This window comes from Haliaeetus leucocephalus, unplaced genomic scaffold, assembly GCF_000737465.1.
Source record: "Haliaeetus leucocephalus isolate CR32 unplaced genomic scaffold, Haliaeetus_leucocephalus-4.0 Scaffold339, whole genome shotgun sequence".
In the NCBI taxonomy this organism is placed as follows: domain Eukaryota; kingdom Metazoa; phylum Chordata; class Aves; order Accipitriformes; family Accipitridae; genus Haliaeetus; species Haliaeetus leucocephalus.
This window is the reverse complement of record NW_010972775.1, coordinates 10,778,685-10,802,007: the sequence shown is the minus strand read 5'-3', so window position 1 is coordinate 10,802,007 and position 23,323 is coordinate 10,778,685. Positions and strand designations below refer to the sequence as shown.

The following is a 23,323-nucleotide window of genomic DNA, read 5'->3' as shown; positions in this document are numbered from 1 at the left end:
GAAATACAGGAAATAAAAGCAGGTACCACCTAAACAGCAGAGAGAAAGGTTTCTGGCCCAGAATGGGTCTGCCTTTGTGATAACAGAATATTTTTCCTTCAGTCTTTCGCCATATAACTCTAGTACAAATACGAATGCGGTTCTGGAAAATGATGGAAGAAGCACTGAGGAGAGGACTTCCCTAGTGAGCAAAAAGATATTTCAGCTGTTCCTTTAGCAGCTCTACTTCCTGTTGAGGGAAACAGTCTCTCTCAGATCTACCTAACTCCTGGGTTGGTGATCCCACTTTGCATCTCTGACATATTCCATTTGCTTATTAACAAGTCTTAATCTTCTGAATTTTATTATGTTATTGTTTAGGCCTATCTACTTGCCATTTTGCATGGGCTTTTCATTCTGAGGCTGAGGAGGAGTTGATCAATATGATTCCTGCTATCCAGAAGGGAGACCCACAGTGGTCTGAATTAAGAGCTATGGGTATTGGTTGGTGGGTCAGGAATATCAACACACTCCGAAGGTGCATTGAGAAGGTACTTCTTATTGCTTACAAATTATAGTTACATGCTGTTAGGTATGCCTCAACAGATATGCACAGTGACTTGTATATAGCAGATTCCTTTGTACTCCAGCCCAGTCAGGAGACTGTGTAACTAGTTTTTTCTATGCCAACTGATGTTGGTAGTCCTGGCTTACAAATTTCATTATTCAATAGTAAGATATAATACAACTGATCTAGGGAAAAGCCATTTCTGAAGCACCTAATTTCTCCCCCCCATATTTTACAGTATGTTAAAGGTCATATTAAGTACTCTATTTTGAGAATAACCTTGTGTTCAGATAGATGAGACAGTATATATCTGTAGATTAAACAGGGAATTATGCTTTGAGTTCAGTAGTGGGTTTTATTTAAGAAATAAATATATCTAAAAATATTAATCAATAAAAAGTATATAAAGGATCTTTTTGCAAATTTTCTATTTTTTATAATGGAGTACTATAGAACATAGATCCGAACTGCAAATAAATGCAGGTTTTACTCTTCTGAAGAGTCACAAAATCACTGTTTCACAGAAATATGCACCTATATTATGTAAAACCAAAATAACACCAAATCTCATTTTCAGGCAGAGTATTCTTATGGGAGAATAATGGATAAAATGCAGTATCGTTTTGGATAATATATAAAACTCTTTCTCTTAGCTACCAATGAGATTTAAATCCTTGCTTTAATAAGAATTTCAGCTTTCTTGTAACTTGAAGTTTGATGTATTTGAATAATTACTAGCTTTAGCTTTGTATTACAACAAATAATGCAATCTCTGAAATGGTCTGTGGCACAGAAATACTTACTAGTTTAATGAATTTCCATGTCATCTGTTGTAAAAATACTTTTTAAAAATTTACAGGATACTCAAAAGAACCCAGGAGCAAAACTTAATTATCCTACTACTCCAAATCAAATACAATTACATCTCTGAGTCCTATACAAAAACTAGTGTTCATTAAAAAAATACTTGTATTAGCTTAAGTATATGGAAATAATGGATTGCAAGAGGAATTTCACCTAATAGCATGAGTTACTGTAACATTTTTAAAGAGAAGAATTTTTATTTGCACATTTTTAATGTCCCACTGTGGTTAAGAGGGGTTACTATCTGCAGTGCTGCTGTTTTTCTGACTCTTAAGAACATTTACAGTGTAATGAGAGCTGTCACATATGAATAAAACATTCTGACAGAAATTATTGTTGCTTTGTAGAAATAATACAGTCACCTAGATCATCCTCCCTAACAGAGAACATATGTTATTTAGCTAAAAGTAGCCTTTATATTTTCAGTAATAATAGTAGGTTTTGTTTACTACAGGTTGCAAAAGCTTCATTCCAGAGGAACAATGATGCCTTAGATGCTGCACTCTTTTACCTTGCTATGAAGAAAAAGGCAGTGGTGTGGGGTCTGTTTAGGTAAGTTCTGCTAACTGTAAGTTTGATTAAATCTTAATTGAACCAGCAATGCAAAGCAGAATTTATTCAAGATTAGAGTTTAATTTAAAGTGATGTTGTTCAAGTGATTGTATGCTAAGGTTATCTAATAAGTAGTTGTACACATTGCATTTCTTTATGCAGGTCCCAGCATGATGAGAAGATGACTGCCTTTTTCAGCCACAACTTCAGTGAAGATAGATGGCGCAAAGCTGCTTTAAAAAATGCTTTTGCTTTGTTGGGAAAACAACGCTTTGAACAATCAGCTGCATTTTTCTTGCTAGCAGGTTCACTGAAAGATGCTATAGAGGTATCTACTTTTGAGAAATTAAGATTCAATTTCTAATTTGACCTATGTAACTGCATCCTTACAAGCTATTCTCTGCTGATGTTTTCACAAATTGTGACAGCACAAATGGTATGGTATGTCCACACATGACCCCCTTGTGCCCTGCAGACATACCATTTACCTCCGTGCTACTGTGAAAAGCAGCTTGGAAGCTGATCTGAAGGCCAGAATGATTGTTCAGATACATCAGTCCTCAGTGGAAGCACTCTTGGGAATACCAGTTATGACCCTTCTGGCAAAACTTTCTGTTTGATCAGCACAGTTAAGCAGTAGCATTCTGCTCAGCCTCCAGCTATTCTGCATGACCTATTGTTACAACTTTAAGTAAAAAAAGTAGTCAGAGTTCTCTTCTGAAGCAGCCCTAGGTTCCCTTTTTAGTGGAGTTGTGAAGTTGCCTGCCACAAGGGAGGCAAGAGCTGTAAGCAGGATCATAACCTCAGCAGTACCTCTCAGAAGAGAATGGGAATTAGAGAACCTTTAGTTATCCTGCCTATTTACATGCAGTATGTTTGTCTTCACCTGAGAATGTAAAGAATTTTCCTCAGAGGTTAATTCTGCAGATGAGACAGTGTGAAGAATATCTTACTATTAACATTAAAGTTGGAAGTTATGTTTATTCTAGTAGGTAGAATAAAAATAAACATCTTTACTTCTGCCATATTAATTTTTGACATGCTGATGTACTGCTATGCATGTGATAGTTCCTGAAATAGAAGTACACTTCTTTCCAGACATGGAAGAAAATATGTTACTTAGATATATATCACTTGCCACATTTTTGACCCAAAGAACAGATATGATGAGAAAAAATTATCTGTTCTGTAAACATATATTGCTATTCCCTTCACTGTTATTTTAAAGAACTACCTTTCCCTCATAAAGCAATCTTTTCCCTACTTCTTATCGTAGGTGTGCCTTGAGAAAATGGAAGACATCCAGTTGGCTATGGTTATTGCTCGTTTATATGAATCAGAGTTTGAAACCTCTGTCACATACACCTCCATTCTTTATGAAAAGATTCTGGGTTGCCATAAGGATGGAACTGGGTTCAGCTGTACTAAATTGCATCCTGATCCATTTCTGAGAAGCATTGCATACTGGATAATGAAAGATTACACTAGAGCACTGGACACGTTATTGGAACAAACACCTAAAGATGATGATGAAAACCTAGGTAAGGGAAAAACGTTAGCCTGATGGGACAAACTTATTAAGACAAAGTAGAGAAGGAGAAATAGTTTCTGTGTATGTATGCAGTCCCTGCCATTATGCTGAAATCATTAAATGGCTTCTGTACTGGCCCACTCAATTTCTACTCCTTAAAAAAAAATTAAAAAAATTTTAAAAATTCCAATTTATTCTAAGGACTTGTCTCCAACCCCCAATACCGAACTTAGTTCTGCCGTCAGATAAGCTCAGGAGGGCCACCTTTGTTGGGTACTTCCCTACAATACCTCTCTACTGAATGCTGGCTAGTCTTTATTCCAGTGGACTTAAATTCTCATTCTTGCTTCTAGGAATTAGCAGTGTTCTATAGCAGGATTTCCTATCCTGTCTCTTCTGAGACTAATGTTAAGTGACAGGTGGCTACATAGGTTTCTTGTGGCATATTCCCTCCCTTGGGGAAATCTCTACCTGGCTGATTACCTCAGCTTTTTTTAGGCTTAGCTGAGTGGAGTATAACAGTGAGGCAAATGACAGAATTCAGTATCTTTCTACTCATCCAGCTCATACCTTTAATCTTTGGGGGGGGAATAAGTAATTCTTTAATTTTGTTTTGGCAGCTACACCCAAAACTGTCTTTGTTATTGTGTTTTGACAAATCTCTGTAATGCAGGAAATACTGCAAAACAGAATAATACCATTTTAAAGCTATTTTCAATAGATGTCATATCTGTTTAATTCCTTAGTTATTGTCAAGTCATGCAATCCTGTGGTATTCAGTTTTTACAATTATCTTCGGACCCACCCTTTGCTCATCCGAAGATACTTCAGCTCACCAGAAGGGACTTTGGCTACCTTAGGTCTAAAAACTGAGAAAAGCTTTGTTGATAAAATTAATCTTATAGAAAGGAAATTATTCTTCACTACTGCAAATGCTCATTTTAAAGTGGGCTGCCCTGTACTAGCTCTTGAAGTCCTTTCCAAAATTCCAAAAGTAAGAAAAAAGTCTACTGTAGCTGCAGAGAAAGATCCATCTAGTCCTCCAATACAGGCTGGTGTTTCAGATTCCAAAGCTGTAAGGGATGGTGCTGGAAGTGGTGATATAGACTGGTCAAAGCCAGTTTCAACTTCCTTTGCTTTGGAGAACACTGTTGAATCTTCAGCACAGTTTGACTGGAGTCAACCAGCAGTAAAATTTGATGATGAGCCCCTTACTCTTGATTGGGGTGAAGACAAAAATGGGTCAGATGAAGAGGACAAGGATGTTGGTATAATGATGAAAAATTCAAAATCTGATTCTAAGAATGGAGAAGATGAGAGAAACTCAGACACCAACATCTCACAAACACCACATGGGGAGATTTCTGATGCAGGAGACACTGAGGTTGATGTTATTGCTGAACAATTGAAGTTCAGAGCCTGTTTGAAGATCCTTATGACTGAACTGAGGACTTTGGCTACAGGTTATGAAGTAGATGGAGGAAAGCTCAGATTTCAGCTGTACAACTGGCTTGAAAAAGAGATTGCAGCTATGCATGAAATATGCAACCATGACACAGGGGCCAAAGACTATTGTAAAACATATACCAAAGTAAATGGGGATCTACTTGATCACGACGATATTATGGATAAGCCAGACATTGGTTCGTATGAACGGCACCAGATAGAAAGACGTAGGTTACAAGCAAAACGAGAACATGCTGAAAGACGAAAGTGGTGGCTGCAGAAGAACCAAGCTCTTCTAAGAGTTTTTCTAAGTTATTGTAGTCTTCATGGGGCACAAGGTGGTGGTTTAGCATCTGTAAGAATGGAGCTGAAGTTCTTGCTGCAAGAGTCACAGCAGGTAAAACAAATTCAAGTAATTTCTATTCACAAGTGTGAACAGTTCTGGACTGTCACTTTTGTCAAATGCTTAAGTTTGTGCCTAGATGGATACTTCTTATGTTCTGCAAGTCTTATGGCCAAGATCATTTTAATGTTCTTGGAGAAAGAACTTGGTATTTAAGCATGCTGCTTTTCCACATACTGATTCTTTGGTTCTTAAGAATCTGTATATGACATTGAGGATTAAGCTACCTATAATTATGGAATATAAATGTTGCTGTTTATACTATAGCTGCAGCATTATATGTGTGTTTTAATAAAATTAAAATTTTGATCACAATATTCTAGGTACCTATGTAATAAATTAAATTCACAGTTGCTGAAATATGACAAAATCTCATTCCCTGCACCTCTGCAAATCATGCAAGGGAGCTACAAGGAATGGGGTCTTAGCTGCAAGCTCAACAAGAAATACCAAGTCAGACAGGGTAGTGCTCCCTTTTACTATATTATGACATTTTCTACATTTATTTCATACAAAAAGAAGTATTTTCCAGCAAATGTAAATGACTAACCTGAGCTACAGCAGATAATCTGATATTGGGCAAGTCATTTAACTTGCTCTAGTCCTCAATTTTTCACATTTCAAATAGGAGCAGTAGACAACTGTTTTGGTGGTACTAGGCTTAGCACAATCTTTTAAGAATAAAAAAAAAAAAAAGTTTGTTTCCACTTGAGGAACTCAGATTAGTGCAAATTTGACTTCTGTTATAAAACTCGGACCAGTGAGTATTATGTCAACTTATGCTACTGCAAGTGCATTTTTAGTTAGTGTTTCTTAATAGACAATCCCAACACTTCCTAATGAACTACATAAAAAAGCTCTCCCTGCACTAAACTGAAAAGAGTTCCAGGAAACTTGGCTATCAGGTCTGATCCATATTATTATAGTAAAGAACTTACTTTTGACATCAGTCACAATAAAATCTTGTCTGTACTGTGTAGACAGCAGTGGAGGAGGATAAATAACCCTGGAAAAACATCTAAGATGTAAAATTGTCATTTTTTAAAACTTTTTGTGAAAGCAATAATTTTAAATACAATCTTTTCTTCTAAACAGGAAACTACTGTAAAACAACTTCAGTCTCCACTTCCGTTACCCACAACGCTACCGTTGCTTTCTGCAAGCATAGCATCCACAAAAACTGTGATAGCTAATCCTGTGCTGTATTTAAACAACCACATCCATGATATTCTTTACACTATTGTGCAGATGAAGTCGCCACCACATCCTAATATTGAAGATGTCAAGGTAATGAAAAGCCTTCAGGAAATGCTAAATCATTTTTTATAAAATGGGGAGTGAGCATGAGAAAAATAAAATGTGGTGTTTGAGTTAACTTTTCAACACTTACCCTTTCACAATACTGACCTTCTCCCTTAAGTCTAGTGACTGAAAATGCTAGTTAACAACTTGCTTTCTGACATCTTTTTGAATCTGCTTAGTTCCCTTTCATCCAAATTCTGGTCATTCTCAGGGAACTATTCCAAATGTGAATGTTTGCTAAAACACTGAATTCTTGGCTCTTAAAACAACATGATCATGTAAGTTAACTAATTATTATCATTCTAGTCAAATCCTGTAGGGAGATTAATGAAAGTAGAGATGGGAGACTGTAAGTTACCATATAACCTTCTAGTAAGATAGATATTGTAAACCTTACTCAAGCGTGAATTTCCTCAAGTGTACTGGTTTTTAAGGAATTGTGGTGAATTACTTTATCTGACTCCATATTCAGGAGTGAATAACTTCTGTTCAGATTCAGTAAATAGGGGTGGGGGAGGTGGGGGGGAAGCCAAAGAGCCTGAGACTATGACACAGTTAATTACTAAGAAGATAAATCATTATTTTGTACATTTAGATCAGTATTCATATTCATTAAATTAATTTGAATTTCTATTAACTAATTAAATTAGGGAAAAATTAGGAAACTAAATGGGTTGTCCCACTGCAAGGCAGTTAAATTTCTAAAACTGTAACCCAAGCTCATTTACATCTCATTTTCTCTGTTATAGCAGTTGACTCCTTTTCCATCCTTCATTATGCTATAGCAAGCATCTTTCTTACTCTAAAAACTCATGCTTCACATCACATGCATTTTCTTTTAAAAGAGAATTCAGAAAGAAGAGCTGACATCTCCTAACTGCAAAACAACTACTTAGATAATTCATAGCTTGAAGCTAAGGTTTAGCATTTGATTAAATGGAAAGATAGTAGGAAAAGATGGAAATGAACACAGGGTGGGTTTAAAAAAGTTTACATTTTTAACAGTTTGACAGTACCATTTTCTTCACACTGTGGATTTCATCGGACTTTCCAAGAAATCCTTGCATTTCTTCTGTTTAAGAACTGGAATGTTTCTGTTGCATTGTGAGGCAGTAACGGAGTATTATTCTTGTTACTCCTGGAGACTTCTGGAAATTTATAAGCACATAACTGAGGTAAAAAAGAGATTATAGATAAAACAATCATACAATGATTACACAAACTTTTGTATTTTATGCATATTGAGCAACTGCTGCTACATTGAACTGCAATGTTATATAATACAGCTTCCAGGAACCATTGTATCAAATTCATTATCATAAGAGGACATACTTAATCATTCCTTCAGTATACTCATTCATTGTGGCAGTTCTATATTAGAATAAAGTTAATTATCTTGACATAATATTAGAAGGTTTTGACTGCAATCAAATGATCTTGAACAAGCAGTTATAATTTTCAAAGTACTGTATTGTAAACTTAAAGTAACATTCAGTTACTATTTCCTGCACTTGTGTTAAAACTAGGACATTCCTGCATAACAAGTTTCTAATGCTGTTTAGAAAGAATTATAGTTTACTCACCTTTTATATGTAACTTATGTATAATTTATTGGCTGTTTTTATTTTAGGTGTACACACTTCATTCTTTAGCAGCTTCACTTTCTGCATCCATTTATCAAGCACTATGTGACAGCCACAGCTACAGGTAAAAATGGAAGTGTTTTTACATTTGGAGTATACTTTGCGTATCCAAAATGGAAATTCTTCATGCATGTGTCTAAAAAAGGGATTAAATATCCGTGTATGGGTATAGATACTTAAACAGTATACACATTGCTAGCTTTGATATGCCAGATCAGTTTTACCCAGATAAAATAACACCAATCATTCAGATTTTTTCCAATAAATAATAGGAAGATCTGGTGTCACTCTCACTTGGGATGCTTGTGAAAAATATTTCATTCATTGCTGAATAGGGGTGCAGGGGAAACATTTGAGCCTAACTGAAGTCAGGTTTCAGGCAGTTTATATTCCAAACTGGAAGAGAATGCTGTAAAAACACATTTTTAAAAATTCTTCACAACAAATATATTATTAAAATTTTTTAAAAAGCTTTTTTCATATCTGGAGCTATGCATATAACATATTAAAATTGATAATGCCACAGGGAAACATTTCAAGTTATAATAAAAAATGTATTATTTTGTGTACCATGAAATTATAAAATTCTTGACTTAGTCCTATAGAATTTTAAATGTTGCATTTTCTGATTAAAATGAGAAGCATGTATATATACTATACTTTATTACAAAAATATTATAAAATCCTTTCTCATTAAAAAAAATTAATTTGTATTTAGCAGTCAAACAGAAGCGAATCAGTTTACAGGGATGGTTTATCAAGGACTGCTTTTGAGTGATCGACGCAGACTGAGGACAGAAAGTATTGAAGAGCATGCAACTCCAAACTCATCTCCTGCTCAGTGGCCTGGTGAGACAAGAATAAGGTTACTTTTAGCACCACTGGACCAGCTCCACATTTCAAAATTATTTCACTGTCCTCTAATATGATGGATGAAATGACAGATGATCAGTGATGGATAAGTGTTTCTGATTTAGTTCTCAAATTAATAACAGCCTTTAACTTTTTCACTTATCAAAACAAATAAAAGGAAACTTTCTATGTGGCAAACATCTTGCTTGAAGAAGAGACCCCGATCTTTAGGATAAACTCAAGCTGATGATTTCTTATCCTAAAATGTTTTCCTCCAGTCTGCCTCACCCCCTATCAGAGCTATTTCTGTTAGCTGTTTCTACAGTACTGTCTTACATCTATACTTTATTTGCTATAGCTATCAAAACAGCTACTCCCAATGTATGAGTATAAATTTAGTATTTTGAGGTCAACTGGGGAAACAGTGCAGGAATTTCATAGGCAAGCTGAAGTGCCCATAGTATTTGCAGAGAAGTACAACAAAGTCATCTCAGACCCAAGAAGGCTTTTTTAAATTTTAATCTTTATGATTTTAAGAAAAATATTAATAGTATGTTTGATCTGAATAAAAGTATCACGTGGCTATTAGTATATGTTTAACATAAAAGGTAGAGGTGAAACATTTCCCTTTTTTCCATTTGTACTCCTACTCACTTAACATAGAACTTTTCCTCTTTTCTCTTTGCAGGTGTGAGTTCACTTATAAATCTCTTAAGTTCAGCTCAGGATGAAGATCAACCAAAGCTAAACATCCTACTTTGTGAAGCTGTTGTAGCTGTCTACCTGAGTCTCCTTATACATGCCCTTGCAACCAACTCATGTAATGAATTATTTCGACTGGCAGCCCATCCTTTGAACAGTCGAATGTGGGCTGCTGTTTTTGGTGGAGGAGTGAAACTTCTCGTAAAACCTCGAAGGCAGTCAGAAAATATTCCAGGTACTTTGTTCTGTAAAGGTCATACTAATAATTTGCATTTTATACCTTTTAATAACCTAGGGGAGATTTCCTTCCTTTTAAAGACAAAAACCAAGCAAGCAGAATTTAAGTATCTAGTGGCAAGCAAAACTGTTATATTAATTAAAAAGCAGAAAAAATATTAGTCTTGCAGTAGTCCTTTCTAACAGCACCCAGCACACTTTGAATTTGCCATAAAAACTGTATAGTTGTTATATTGCTATGATTATTAGCTACTTATAACACTTTTCAGGACTTTCAGTCGTTATTTTTTAGTGAAAAAACAGATGGTATAAATCAGTGTTAATACCTATGGTTTTCTGTACGTGAGAGGTGAGTGTTACTGTTTAACAACTGCCGTAACTTGGAAATAGTATTTCTGAAACCAGTTTCTATTGTAAGAAATTATGTAAGAAATTATTTCACCTTGCAGAAGACCACAGAGAAGAAATATCAACTTCATCTGTCAGAGGAATGGTTCATGCGTATGTCAGGTCCAGCTAAAACCAGGAATTTTGCAAAGGCAGACGAGCATGTCTTAATGAGGAAAAGCAAAATTGGAGATTGAATTTAGGCTCTGGAAACAGAGACAAGTACAACCATTTGTCATAGACTTCATGCTTGCAACAATACTGAAAATCATGTCACACACACTTTAAAAACAACAATAGGCTTGAAACTCACGCAAAAAATAGATGTTCCATCTCAAATATAAAATAAAACAGTAATAAGGCAATGTACTATTATAAGTATGCACAACAGGTATTTGTCATTCGTGGAATAACTTAAACACACTTAGGGCAGTTATTTTCACAAGATGTTAACACGAATAACTTATATAAAGTCATGTCTTCATTTGAGATGTATTCTGTTTTCCTTTAACCTACAAGCTGCTACAGTTCCTGATGTTTCAGAGGATGGTAATGAAGGTTTGTAAAAACTTGCAGTGTAGATGAATGTTAGTAATGGCTTTTTTTTTTTTTTTAAAAAAAGGTTTTAAATATCTAGCTCCTTTGTAATAAATTAAGTGTGATCTTCAATGTTGCCTAGCCAATAACACTTTGAAAAACAAATTCCACATTAATATTTTGATAACTATTAAGACATTTTAAATCATAACACTTCAAAACAGACTTCAGTTGTCAAAAGTCTGTCTATTCAAATTTTCTTCACTATCTTAAGAGTTCTTTGGCTTATATTTTTAATAACTACTGTTTCTTGTGCAGTTTACAGTTTAGAGAAATTTTATATATTTTATTTTGCAACAAAATTTTTTAATTTCTTTTTTGAGAAATCTTTCAGCTAAAACCTTTTTACTTAAAAGCTGCATCTCCTGAGAACTTAAAATCCAGATAATAAAATGTATTTCTCATGATATTTCCAACAGATAAATACAGTTATTGAATTAATCATAGGTGAACTTTTTGTATGATTACACTTACTTTATTTAGGCTGGCTTTGATTTCTGAATTAGTAGAAATTAGTACCAATAACAATGGGTTAGTTGCTTCAGTTATAACACATAGCCATTTCTAAAGTTGCAGTATTAACATCAGCTTTTCAAATTACCTGAATTTAGCACCACCTCTTCCATCAGAAGAAATGGATAAACATCGCCGTCGGTTTAATATGAGAATGCTAGTGCCAGGAAGACCAGTAAAAGATAGCACTGTACCACCACCTGTACCTGCAGAAAGACCCTCTTACAAAGAAAAGTTTATCCCTCCAGAACTCAGCATGTGGGACTACTTTATGGCAAAGGTAATTTAAAATGGAAAATAGAAGTTACAGTTCATAAAAGTATCTTTCTTTGTTAAGTTTTAAAGGACAAAAATAATGTGAAAAATTTTGAGTGCTTTTCATAGTAAGCTGCAGAATATATCCTCATAATAAAAGATGAAGAGTCTACAAGTCTATTACTTAACTTTGAAAATATGTCTCTTGTCAATAATAGAGATTAACGCTTATCCCCTTGCTACTTGTTTATGTTTTAGGGAAACTTATTTATAGGTTAACTTGTCATTTAAACTCTATGACAGCAATAACTAAAGTAAGAGCTGACTATTAAGAGATCAGAAAATTCATTTATAGCAGACTGTTATTTTGCATTGCAGCCATTTCTTCCTTTATCAGACAGCGGTGTTATATATGATTCTGATGAAAGCATTCACAGTGATGAGGAAGAGGATGATGCTTTCCTCTCTGATGTACAGATCCAGGAACACAAAGATGCCAATTCTTACAGGTTAGCAGAAATTGCCACTATTTTAGAGTAATTACGTTGTGTGCTTACCTTTGCTTCCAAATTAAAGAAAATACAGGTCCTCTGCACCATCCAGACTTATCTGTGGCAATGGGATTACAGAAGTGACAAATTCTCATCACGGTAACAGCTTCCCATTTACTTGCCAAAAAAACAGGATTAGGAAGTCAAAGCTGTGTGGCTTGTGTTTTGGGGGAGGGGAAAAAAACAAATAAAAAACCCCTTATCTTCATTTTTAAGACACAAAGAACATGAGGTACCACAATGCCAGCTCTAGAATGATGTTTTAGGCTACTGCTTAAAGTATAATGTCTAGTTTTTGAATGAGAGGCAGATTAAATAGAACACTTAAAAGAGAAAATGTTAGAAGACAAAATAAAGTGGATGTTCTCAGCATTATAATAATAGAGAAAAATGATGGCTCTTTTATGTGTTCGAGTGTCTCATTAGTCCTTATGGCTATACTGTGTAGGATTTGTATATTTAATATCTGTGAGACTCTTTCACTGTGAAAGCTTCTGCCATGAATGCCAAACTCAAGTAGTGTCTTGTCTGTATTCATTGTGATTTCATGGAGAATTTCAGGAGATATTTCAGGGGGCTTGTACTTAATTCTCAGTCTTGCAAAGGCTCATGTATGCATACTCTTTTATCTGGGGGAAGAGTACAATAATCTGGGATTTGTAAAAGAGAGAAGGGGATACTATCTGTTACAGTGAGATGCCCTTAGAGGCACCCTTATGTTGCATAGTAGATATATAAGTAGCTTTCTCTATGTGTCTGGTAAACCTCAGTGAACCATCTACACTGTTTTTCTAATCTGTGTATTTGGTAGAAGGCAAAAAATATTCTGCAGATAACTGTGTTAATGTTGTTTTACACAACTAAATCTATACTTTTTATACAGCTGGGCTCTTCTGCATCTGACAATGGTAAAATTAGTTCTGCACAATGTTAAGAACTTCTTTCCCATTGCTGGTCTGGAATTCACTGGTATGTTAAATTCTGCTTTACATTTCAGTTTTCTGTGTAAGTGGCTTTCTGTCAGACTTTGCTTTTTAATTTTCATTTTTAAATTTAAATAATTTAATACATTACTTTTTACAATTACGAACACGTACACTTCCTTTCAAGACTTTTTTTTTTTTGATGTTTGTATTATTCTGGGGTTTTATACACACTAACTTAAATGATTATTTTTTTTCTCTAAGCCTTACTTTATTAATATATCTGTTTAGATCTGCCTGTAACATCACCATTAGGCATTGCTGTAATAAAAAATTTGGAACACTGGGAACAGATTCTTCAAGATAGAATGGACCAGTTTGAAGGCCCACCACCAAACTACATCAATACTTATCCTAGTGACCTTGGCGTAGGTGCAGGACCAGCTATTCTCCGCAATAAAGCAATGATTGAACCTGAAAACACACCATTCAAGTAAGTATTTTTTTCCTAGCAAGACCACATTCTTTGATCATAGAAATACTAAAGAGTATTTCCACCTAAAGTTAAACAGCCAAATGAAGTTTGGCTAGATCTTAGTTCTAGCCAATGCTTTACAGAAACCACTTTCCCATGTCCCTTTGTTCCTTCTTATGCAGCTGTTTCCTGCAGCAACCTTTACTTATTCTGCTGCACCTTTCACAACTGCAAGAAAGAAAAATAAGAAGGAAAGAGTGGAGCTTGAAGGACTACAAATCAAGGGCAACAGCTGCTGTTGGGAAGACCCTATTCAACCTCTTTTACTATTCCTCTAGTAGGAGCTGTCTCCCACCCTACCTCAGCAGCAAAAGAGTTATATAATACATGCAGATGTCAGGAGGAGGAGAGAAAGAAAGTTGTAGTACAGTCCTTGTAAAGCCAATCCTCCTGTGTTTAGACCAATGTCATGCTTGCAGGTATCTTTAAATGCAGAGAGTGAACCATGTTTTCAACTCAAAAATAGCTTGCTTTTCTCCATATACTAAAATACAACTTTAGGTTACTTCACTATATATGACTTTGAATTTGATGCTGCTATAGGATTTTATTAAAATATTCTTACAAACATGCACTGCTTCTTAAGAAATATTTGTCCTCAGATCTGAGGCAGTGAATTTTATTTGGCTCATATGAGCTAAATATTTGTGAATCTTTTTGAATACTGAAAGAAACATGTGAGGAAATTCTGTAGGGCCAGCATAATTTCAACATAAAAGCAGTTTTAGTAGAATGTAAATATAGACATAAATGCATGTTAGCAGATTACACTGTAGTATGTGGAAGTTAGTAACATAACTTAGATTTTTTTAAAAAATGCAAGAAAAATGTATCTCTTGATATTTGCCTTGAACAAATTACAGCTTAAACTTTGGTGGTTGGTTTTTTTCCTTCAAATTGGAATTTTAGCTGAAGTCAGAGTCTTTCTTTAGATTTATTTTTTTTTGTTTTGTCCACCTTTAATTACATGGAAGCTTTTTCCTTTTTTTTTTTTCCCTCCTTCTTCTTCTTCTGTTTTATGCAGATCAAAGGATTATTCAGCTCTTCCAGCAAAAAGGCTCTGGCATTTTCTTGTGAAGCAAGAACTTCTTCAGGAGACTTTCATAAGATATATATTCACAAAGAAAAGAAAGCAAAGTGAGGTAAACAAAGGATGTAACTTTTTTTAAAAAGAAAGCTCAGTTATAACTGTTCCTCAGTCTCTTCAATATTTCTTTTAATTTTTCTTTCCATTTTTTTTGTTGGCATTTCAATTTCCTTTCTTTCATTTAACAGTGTGGGTTTTTATAAAATCAACATGACTGTCATGTTGTTTATTGAAATATCAACTGAATCAAATATTTTTAGACAAGACATAACTCACCTTACCTTTATGTATTTGAATACTGTCTTAATAAAGAAACAGAACATTTGCAATAACTGTAATAAGTAAATAAATTTGAGTCTTCATAATTTTTTTGTGTCATATTGAAAAACAAATTTAAATAAGCTATTACTTTGTGTATATGTATATATGCATGAGTAATATATACATATAAAAGTAATATTATATAGTAATATATAATATGGGGCTTTACAAATTGTACCAGTTACAACTGTAATGAGTTCTAACTGAAAATTTAAACCAACACATAAGTACCATGGGGGAAAAAAAAGTATATTATTTAATATCTTTAAGAATTCCTGTAAGTATGGAGTTTGTGTGTGTATTATTCCTCCATTTATTTACTATATCATACATTTTGTGTTCATCTAGGAGGCATTACATTTTAAGTGAGTTTGTTTAGATTCCTGTCTTAGTTTCTGTGCCTTTTATAAAAAGTTGAAAATACATTTGTCATCATTTACTGACAGAGTGGCCTTTAAAATCTAGTTTGGAATGTTTCATTCTTCTTTTATATTTGTTTGTGCATGTGTTTTGTGTTTGTGACTGTGTGATGTTATGTAGTCTGTAGAAGATCGTGTGGAGCAGGTCAAACAAAACTGCGTAGCAGAAGATCACAAAAACAAGGTAGTATCCCTTCTCCCAAACCTCTAGCACATTCTTAAAAGTTCTGTGGAACTGGCTTTCCTTTCTCTAATGTGACTAACAGAAGCTATATGTTCTGTGTAGTCTGTGTGACAGGCTTTTAATCAGTGAATTAACTTTGGATGTCCTGATAATTGGGATGAGTGAACACCTTGTAAATAGTGTTGCACACACAACTTTGTGTTTCTTACACTCAAATATAACTTTTGGCTTCTAGAACACCAAAGAGTATGAGAAGTCTAAAGTCTAGCTTCCTAAACAATGCTGAGGCCACTGAACTTTTCTTGCATGAATTTTGTATAGATTTTTGCAGTCTGAATGTACCACTACAAAATGGATTTTCATGCTAATTGAAATTTCTTATAAATGTTTTGTAGGTTGAAGCAGATCTTGGCTACCCTGGAGGAAAAGCAAAAATCATTCACAAAGAATCAGATATGATAATGGCATTTGCAGTTAATAAGGTAAGCCTCAAATACTACAATAAGTGTAATAAAAAGATCTTTTTTAATTATAGTTAGTATAAATTTTCTATTTGTGTTGCATAGGCAAACAGCAATGAAATTGTTTTGGCATCTACACATGATGTTCAAGAACTTGATATTTCAGCTCTACTGGCTGCTCAGTCATTTATATGGATTGGGGAAGAATATGACAGAGAGTCTAAAAGGTAGGATAGTTTCTGCGTTATTATATTAAGAGTATTGGATTACTGTGAGGCTGCATATATAATACCTGTGTAAGCACAAGTCAATCATACAAAAAAAGTTTATTACTCTTCTTCAGTAGGTTTCAGATTGCTTTACAAAGGAGTGACGGAAGGCAAAGAATAATTACTACTGCCTTTGTTTTACACATGGAGAAACTAAGGTTTTGAGGGGTTTGAGTATTTTGGGCATGTCTGCACTGCACAGTGAAGCAAAAGCCCATGGTGTCTAAGCTAATAAAGGAAGCACTGCCTTAAAAACACTGCAGTTGCATCATCGCATCATTGAGTCTAGTTGTGGTAGCTGATGCTTGTTGTATAATGCAATGGCCTGAATTACTGTCTCCTCCATTATTGTGCTGACAACTGTGAAATGTATCAGTTGCAGCAAGCACTCATCTGTACCACACTCTTGTACAGAATAGATATAAATATAGGCACGTGGGTCAGGAATATTTCAACAATATTCTTCTCAAGAGAGCTTATATTCTCAACATCAACCACAGTTAGGATCATCTGTTGACGTTAAACACCTATAGCTTTGGAGCACATGGAAAGCATTTGTACAATCTAAGTGCAGGAATTATCGATTTATAGTTTCATTATCACCACTTCCTCTATCCACTGCCATTAGGCTCTTGACAGTGAGATAAATGAACAGCACTGGTAGCAAAGAAAGATTTGTTTAAAGCAGAACACTGCTATTCTTTTACAGTTCTGATGATATTGACTTCCGTGGTTCTACCACAACACTAACTCAGTCAACTGCACCATCTTTTGGAGTGAATCAGATACAACCATCTTCATCTATGCCATGGTTAGGCAGTGGTCAAACTAGCACTGGGGCTGGTGTGGTAAGTACTTTTGTTGCATGCAGCTCAAGGAGACTGTTACTTTTTTTTTTTACTGTGTGATTCAGTAGAGAGACCTAGTCTGCATTAGTCATCATACTGTTAATTCAGTGTTGTAAAAGGCCTACAATGACCAAGACCTAGCCAAAAAGAAGGCTAAACTAAGCATTCTCTTGTATATTGTGTCACAGAAAATAATGGGACAATCAGTTTTTTCTGTTTATGGGAACTTTGAGGTAGGACCTGGAGTTTCTGGGGACAAAACAAAACAAAAATAAAAAGCCAACCAAAACCAGAACAATCCCAAACTTAAAATTCTTGCATTGGGAATAATATCGAAAGCATACACATCAGCATGTGTTTAAGTTCTTTGTATAATAGAAGATAACATTAATACTGTTTGAACTTTCATGTCTAAAAAAGCTGTCATAAACAGGCTTTAATTACTATACTGCAACTACACATAATTAGATGCAAATAATTTTAGCTTAACAAGCTTTTTTTATCTGGGGGACACTCACCATGTAGTAGTATAAACAAAACTGAAGAGTATGTTTGTGTCTTTTTTTCAAAATTATTTTAATTTTTATTTGTTTTATATGAAGCTTATTAAAAGAAATCTGAATAACGTCAAGAGAATGGCTTCACATCCAGTCCATCAGTATTGTAAGTGAATCATACTTACTAGTACAGAGTAGATAATTTTCTATGAAATATTTTAGTATTAATGAGCATCTGTCTTTTAATCTTAGATCTTACAGGAGCACAAGATGGTAGTGTTCGAATGTTTGAGTGGACAAGGCCACAGCAGTTGGTATGCTTCCGGCAGGCTGGGAATGCCAGGGTTACAAGAATGTATTTCAATTCCCAGGGCAATAAGGTAGGTACAACATTTAGAATTTTGCCTTTTTTTTTTTAAATTCATAAGGAAACATTTGCTTGTGCTGTGACCTCTAAAACAGTTTTAACTGGTGACACACAAAACTCTTAAGATGTCCTAGAATGATGGTATAGGCAGTATCATATCATTCATTTTGGCTGCATAAGGAAGCTTTGTAATAAACACTGACGCTTACTCTCCTTTCCCTTCTGTCAGCTTCACACTGCTATCCCATTTGCCACATTTTCAGACTTTGTTTTCCCTGTTCTGAAATCTGTGTTCTCATATGGTGACCTTTTAAAAAAAAAAAATACTGAGCTTGCTTACTTATTTTATAGAAGCAGATTTGTATCAATCTAGGCAGGAGTTTACAAGAAGTACTTCATTCACACTTTACATTCTGGCCAAAATAAAGTTTTGACAGAATGCATTACCTACAAGATATATATAATACAGCCTATTAGTTGAAGAATGCAAGTATACTGCAGTACAGTGGAGAGCAGAAGGAGAGTACAAAAGAGCTATACACTTTGGCCAGAAACGACTCTGTGAGGTATATGAGATGCAGAAAACAGAGTGGACAAAGAAAGAAATTGGGAGGAATACCCACCCTCCTCAGGTTTTTCATGTTGCCCATTCTGTTATTTTAGCAGGTCTTGTCTGCATTTTACTGACAAACTATTTAACTTTATTATAGTTAAAAGCCATACAAAATGAATTAAAGGAGTTTGGGCATGACTGTAAGATAGCTATAAAACTGCAAAGGTCAACATTTAGAAATAGCTGGAAATATAAAGTATCTCCCAGCATACCTATTTTCAGGTAGCATAAAATCTCATTTAAACCTTTTTTAAAAATCAGTGTTTTGATTGTGTTTTGAGATGTTGCAATCTTAACATCACATGAGAATCAATTTTAAGTAAGAAATTAAGATGTACTAGTTGTCCCCACTGCTTCACATGGAGGTCACTCAGGCAGGACTCATGAAACCTAACTAAAAGGAGAAAATATAAAAAAATAATTCTAAATATTTCTAAAAACATTTTGTAAAATACTTATAGAGCATGATGTATAGAATATACAGCATTAATTGTTATGCGTTTTCATTAATAAATATAACTCAGTCGTTTTACCATTCATGATATGGTACAGTCCTTCCATAATTGTTGTTATCATGCATTTATGGCATACTGTCATGCATCATACTTTACTAAGCATTTTCAAGTAGAGTCATGGAGCAATGATACCTCTAAGCTTTAGCATTTAACATTAAGATTTGAAAGATAAGCTTGCACACTTAAAAAGGCTCCATTTCTAGAAAAGCAGTAGGTATGTAGGAGACCATCAGTCATTAAATAATCATTAAACATTCAGCACTGAACTCACTTGGCTTCTAAACTACTTTTTTGTACGTGACAATTGTTGATATTTAATATGCAGGCAGCAGTTTGGTGTGTTAGGTGGGTTTTTTCCTGAAGTCAGCTGTTTACTGTCATGAAGTAAGCACCCAGTAACCAGTACGTTATGCTAATAAATGCAGTTTCTTCCTTGCAGTGTGGTGTTGCTGATGGTGAAGGGTTTCTAAGTATTTGGCAAGTAAACCAAACCACCTCAAATCCTAAGCCCTATCTGGTAAGTAAACAGAAAATTTTATTTTTATTTTTTATAGAGGAAAGTTAAGTCTTTAAGACAGGCTAAGCGTGTAAGAGTTTCACTGAGATGTTTTTGATTTTACTGCTTTTTAATTGGCATACTTTGTCAAAACAATTGTAGAGTTTCAGTGATACATCTTTGGAAGACTAATTGTCCATAACAATAAGCTGCAATGTAATTACAAATACTACTTCAGCAATACCCTTGATTAAATTAGAAATCAGAGCTGACAGTAATGATTTTACAACACGAAGACTTAGTAAAAACACACTCTTCAATTCTTTTCACTGCTTCTTAACTGTACATGAAGACCATGCTTAATTTGAAATTCAGGCTATTGTGATATATTGTGGATTTGTTATAGTTAACTTTTTTAGCATCTTTTTATTTTATACTGGATTTTTAACCCATTGTTCCATTCTCTGAGGTTTCAAACTGCATTGCCCATCAGTTTTTAAACTTTGTTTAAAAGACTGCTTCTGTTATGCTATCAGTGACATCAGACTGATAGTAACTTTTGATGCAGACTACAACTAGTAAGATTGCATCTTTTCTGTTTTGTTTTTAATAGAGTTGGCAGTGCCACAGTAAAACCACAAGTGACTTTGCATTTATAACCTCTTCAAGTCTAGTTGCTACATCAGGACAGTCCAGTGATAACAGGTGTGTTTAAAGAAACAATGAGGAATTTCACCAAACCTACCTATTCATCTCCATTAACTTGCTAGCTCTTGTGCATTAATGTGTGGCTGACATTTTAAGGCTCAGTGTTGTAAGCTTTATTACAGCTTGAACTTGCCAAATGATTTCTTTGAACATCATTCCTTCAGTCGCATGTTTCCTAAATTTAGTTTTTGTGAGGAGTGATCAACACTTAACCAGTTTTTTGAAGGTGTATTCCAAATGCAACTGGTTTACCATGATGCTGTTGCTGGGGTGAGAAATATGTTCAGCAAAGGCAAGGTAATTCTTCTGCTCTGAAAAGAATAACTTCTATAATTTCTTGGTACAACCTAGGATTAGTACACATCTTAAAGGTAGAAAGTATAGTTCCACTAAGAAGCATAAAAGAGCAGAGAAAGAATTAAAGCTCTTAACTCTTTGCATATGCTGTCCAATGACTGCAGAGAGTCACAGGCTCCTTGTTCAGTTCTGCCTTCCAGCCTTTGACATGAAAAGCAAACGCTTTCTGAGTCATGTCACCCCATGAATCACTTGGCAACAGGCTGTAACGACTTTTTCCCCCCCCTCAGAAACGTGTGCCTCTGGGACACCTTGGTTTCATCTGGTAACAGTCTTATACATGGTAAGTACTACAGTGAAAGTTAGACTTCTTATTGACTAAGGAAATATACCATGTGTATGCATTTGGGGCAAGGGGAAAAATTTGCACTGGGAGGCTGGTCTAAAGCGTTGCACACTAATGCATGCACCAGAAGTAGTACTATATAGTCTCTAGCATGATGTTAATCTGTTCTATATAGAAAAGTATGAACAAAGAAGGTCATACACAAAGCTGGTTTTGTGACAGTATTAGTAAAGTCTGAAATATACGAATAGAGTCCTGAAAAAAAAAATTAACAGCTAATTAAGGCTGCATTATTGAACTTTTATGTGTATGCAGGCTTTCACTTAAACTGGCACTTATTAATTAATATACCCAGTACTCTGTTGAAGCACAGAGGAAAAGATAATTGTCCGTAATAGTAGAAGCAACTCCTTCCGTCTACTGTCCTTGTCTTTCAGCACTTGGACTTGATTCTTAAAAAGATGTTTGTGTCTGTTTGACCAAGTGCAATAATTTTATCTTTATGTAACAAACTAAAGCAAAATCCTGTCATGTTGTGCTATGAAAGAAAAATACATACAAATCCAAATATAATATCCTGGGCTTTTAAAAGAGCAAATTCAACCATCATAAGCATCTGCAAACAACTGCAGTACTTGAATAAGCAATCAGTGCATTCTGAGATTCATATTTTAAAACTAGCAGATTGCACGTTTCAGCCTTATTTTAAAGAGATTGAGTCAGGGCTCCTATGAAAAATAGGTTGGGAAATTAGAATGTAGTAATACGTATCTATAATGTAATTAATATTTACTTTATTTTTTTAATTCAGGAATTTAACTGAACTTAATATGGTGAATTTTATATTTTCTCAATTTTTTTAAATTCAGGTGTGTGCCTGTATTCTAAAATAAACTAGACCACGTATCATCCTTCCTTGTGCATTAGATCTATATAGCTTTAAGGAGAGCAAAAAGCTGTCAGCTGATATGACACTACCCATATGAAGGAATGTACCTGTCCAAGTTAGAAAATATTCAGATAACAATTTATAGAAGAAATGCATTTTAAGATCAAAAGCTACTTACAGTTTCAAATCTATTAAATTCTGACATTTTGCTTCTTCAGCCTTCACTTGTCACGATCATGGTGCCACAGTACTTCAGTATGCACCTAAACATCAACTGCTAATTTCTGGAGGTAGGAAGGGATATATCTGTATCTTTGACATCAGACAGAGGCAACCCCTTCACACCTTGCAAGCGCATGAATCAGCTGTTAAGGCCCTTGCACTGGATCCTTCTGAGGACTATTTTGTTACAGGCTCAGCAGAAGGTAATATGAAGGTAAGTTATCAGAGGAGCTGAGTTGTATAGGAGAGTATTTAGCTGAAGTAGTGTATTGACATATGTTGATCAGCATGCTGTAAACAGCCAGATGAATGCAGTAACAAAACAAAAACAAACCAAATAAACCCAAACATGCATTTGATATACAGGATGCTTGCCTTAAGTTTATAATGTAAACTTAAATATACTAATATCCTTCTAAACCAAGTAGGTTTTGTTCTCTGCTAAAGAAGATTAAACAGTCTTTTTGAAGTTGTGTGACTGAATTTTAAGCAGATAAAGCAAAGTGCATGATTCTGAAATCTTACCTTTATTTGTCTCTGTTAAAAATGTTTTGCCTTTGGATATTTCCCTTTGTAATACAGGGGGCGCTCAGTAACTTCAACATTGTGTAAAGTTTCTGTAACGTCAAGTTCTGTGCTTTTTCTCTTGATGCTGTAGCCTCAGACAGCTACTGAGATGTCATAGTAGTAAGAAACAAACAACAAACACCACCCCCCTACCCCACCTCCAAAATACAGCCCCTGTTTTAAAGGGCTTATTTCCTGAATACTAAAGGAAGGAAATACAAGACCATGGTAAAGAAAAAGAGAATACAGTTTCTTTCTTTGTAGCTGGACTGCATACTGTTTAATAGATGCTTTCTGTGTTTCCGCACACTTCATAGGCTGGTCTTGATGGGGGCTCCCGCAACTTAAGACACAACAGACAGCTCAGGCGCCGTGCT

General features: G+C 34.8%; 1 protein-coding gene across 3 annotated transcripts in view; it reads left to right on the top strand.

The window, feature by feature from the left end:
- DMXL2 (Dmx-like 2) overlaps positions 1 to 23,323 on the top strand; it is a 54,760-nt gene that overhangs the window by 30,690 nt on the left and 747 nt on the right. Inside the window, exons 20-43 of one of the 3 annotated variants that reach the window (XM_010571853.1) lie at positions 361 to 530; positions 1,866 to 1,963; positions 2,126 to 2,291; positions 3,240 to 3,504; positions 4,241 to 5,337; positions 6,439 to 6,630; positions 8,276 to 8,352; positions 9,010 to 9,137; positions 9,829 to 10,077; positions 11,675 to 11,856; positions 12,210 to 12,340; positions 13,266 to 13,351; positions 13,597 to 13,798; positions 14,865 to 14,982; positions 15,789 to 15,851; positions 16,247 to 16,333; positions 16,418 to 16,539; positions 17,291 to 17,429; positions 18,032 to 18,092; positions 18,179 to 18,306; positions 19,861 to 19,938; positions 20,531 to 20,622; positions 21,213 to 21,265; positions 22,376 to 22,593. In XM_010571853.1, the coding sequence (XP_010570155.1) occupies positions 361 to 530; positions 1,866 to 1,963; positions 2,126 to 2,291; positions 3,240 to 3,504; positions 4,241 to 5,337; positions 6,439 to 6,630; positions 8,276 to 8,352; positions 9,010 to 9,137; positions 9,829 to 10,077; positions 11,675 to 11,856; positions 12,210 to 12,340; positions 13,266 to 13,351; positions 13,597 to 13,798; positions 14,865 to 14,982; positions 15,789 to 15,851; positions 16,247 to 16,333; positions 16,418 to 16,539; positions 17,291 to 17,429; positions 18,032 to 18,092; positions 18,179 to 18,306; positions 19,861 to 19,938; positions 20,531 to 20,622; positions 21,213 to 21,265; positions 22,376 to 22,593 (4,202 nt within the window). Of the gene's footprint in view, positions 1 to 360; positions 531 to 1,865; positions 1,964 to 2,125; positions 2,292 to 3,239; positions 3,505 to 4,240; positions 5,338 to 6,438; positions 6,631 to 8,275; positions 8,353 to 9,006; positions 9,138 to 9,828; positions 10,078 to 11,674; positions 11,857 to 12,209; positions 12,341 to 13,265; positions 13,352 to 13,596; positions 13,799 to 14,864; positions 14,983 to 15,788; positions 15,852 to 16,246; positions 16,334 to 16,417; positions 16,540 to 17,290; positions 17,430 to 18,031; positions 18,093 to 18,178; positions 18,307 to 19,860; positions 19,939 to 20,530; positions 20,623 to 21,212; positions 21,266 to 22,375; positions 22,594 to 23,323 lie in introns of all 3 variants that reach the window. The other 2 variants (XM_010571852.1, XM_010571854.1) reach the window with 2 other exon arrangements.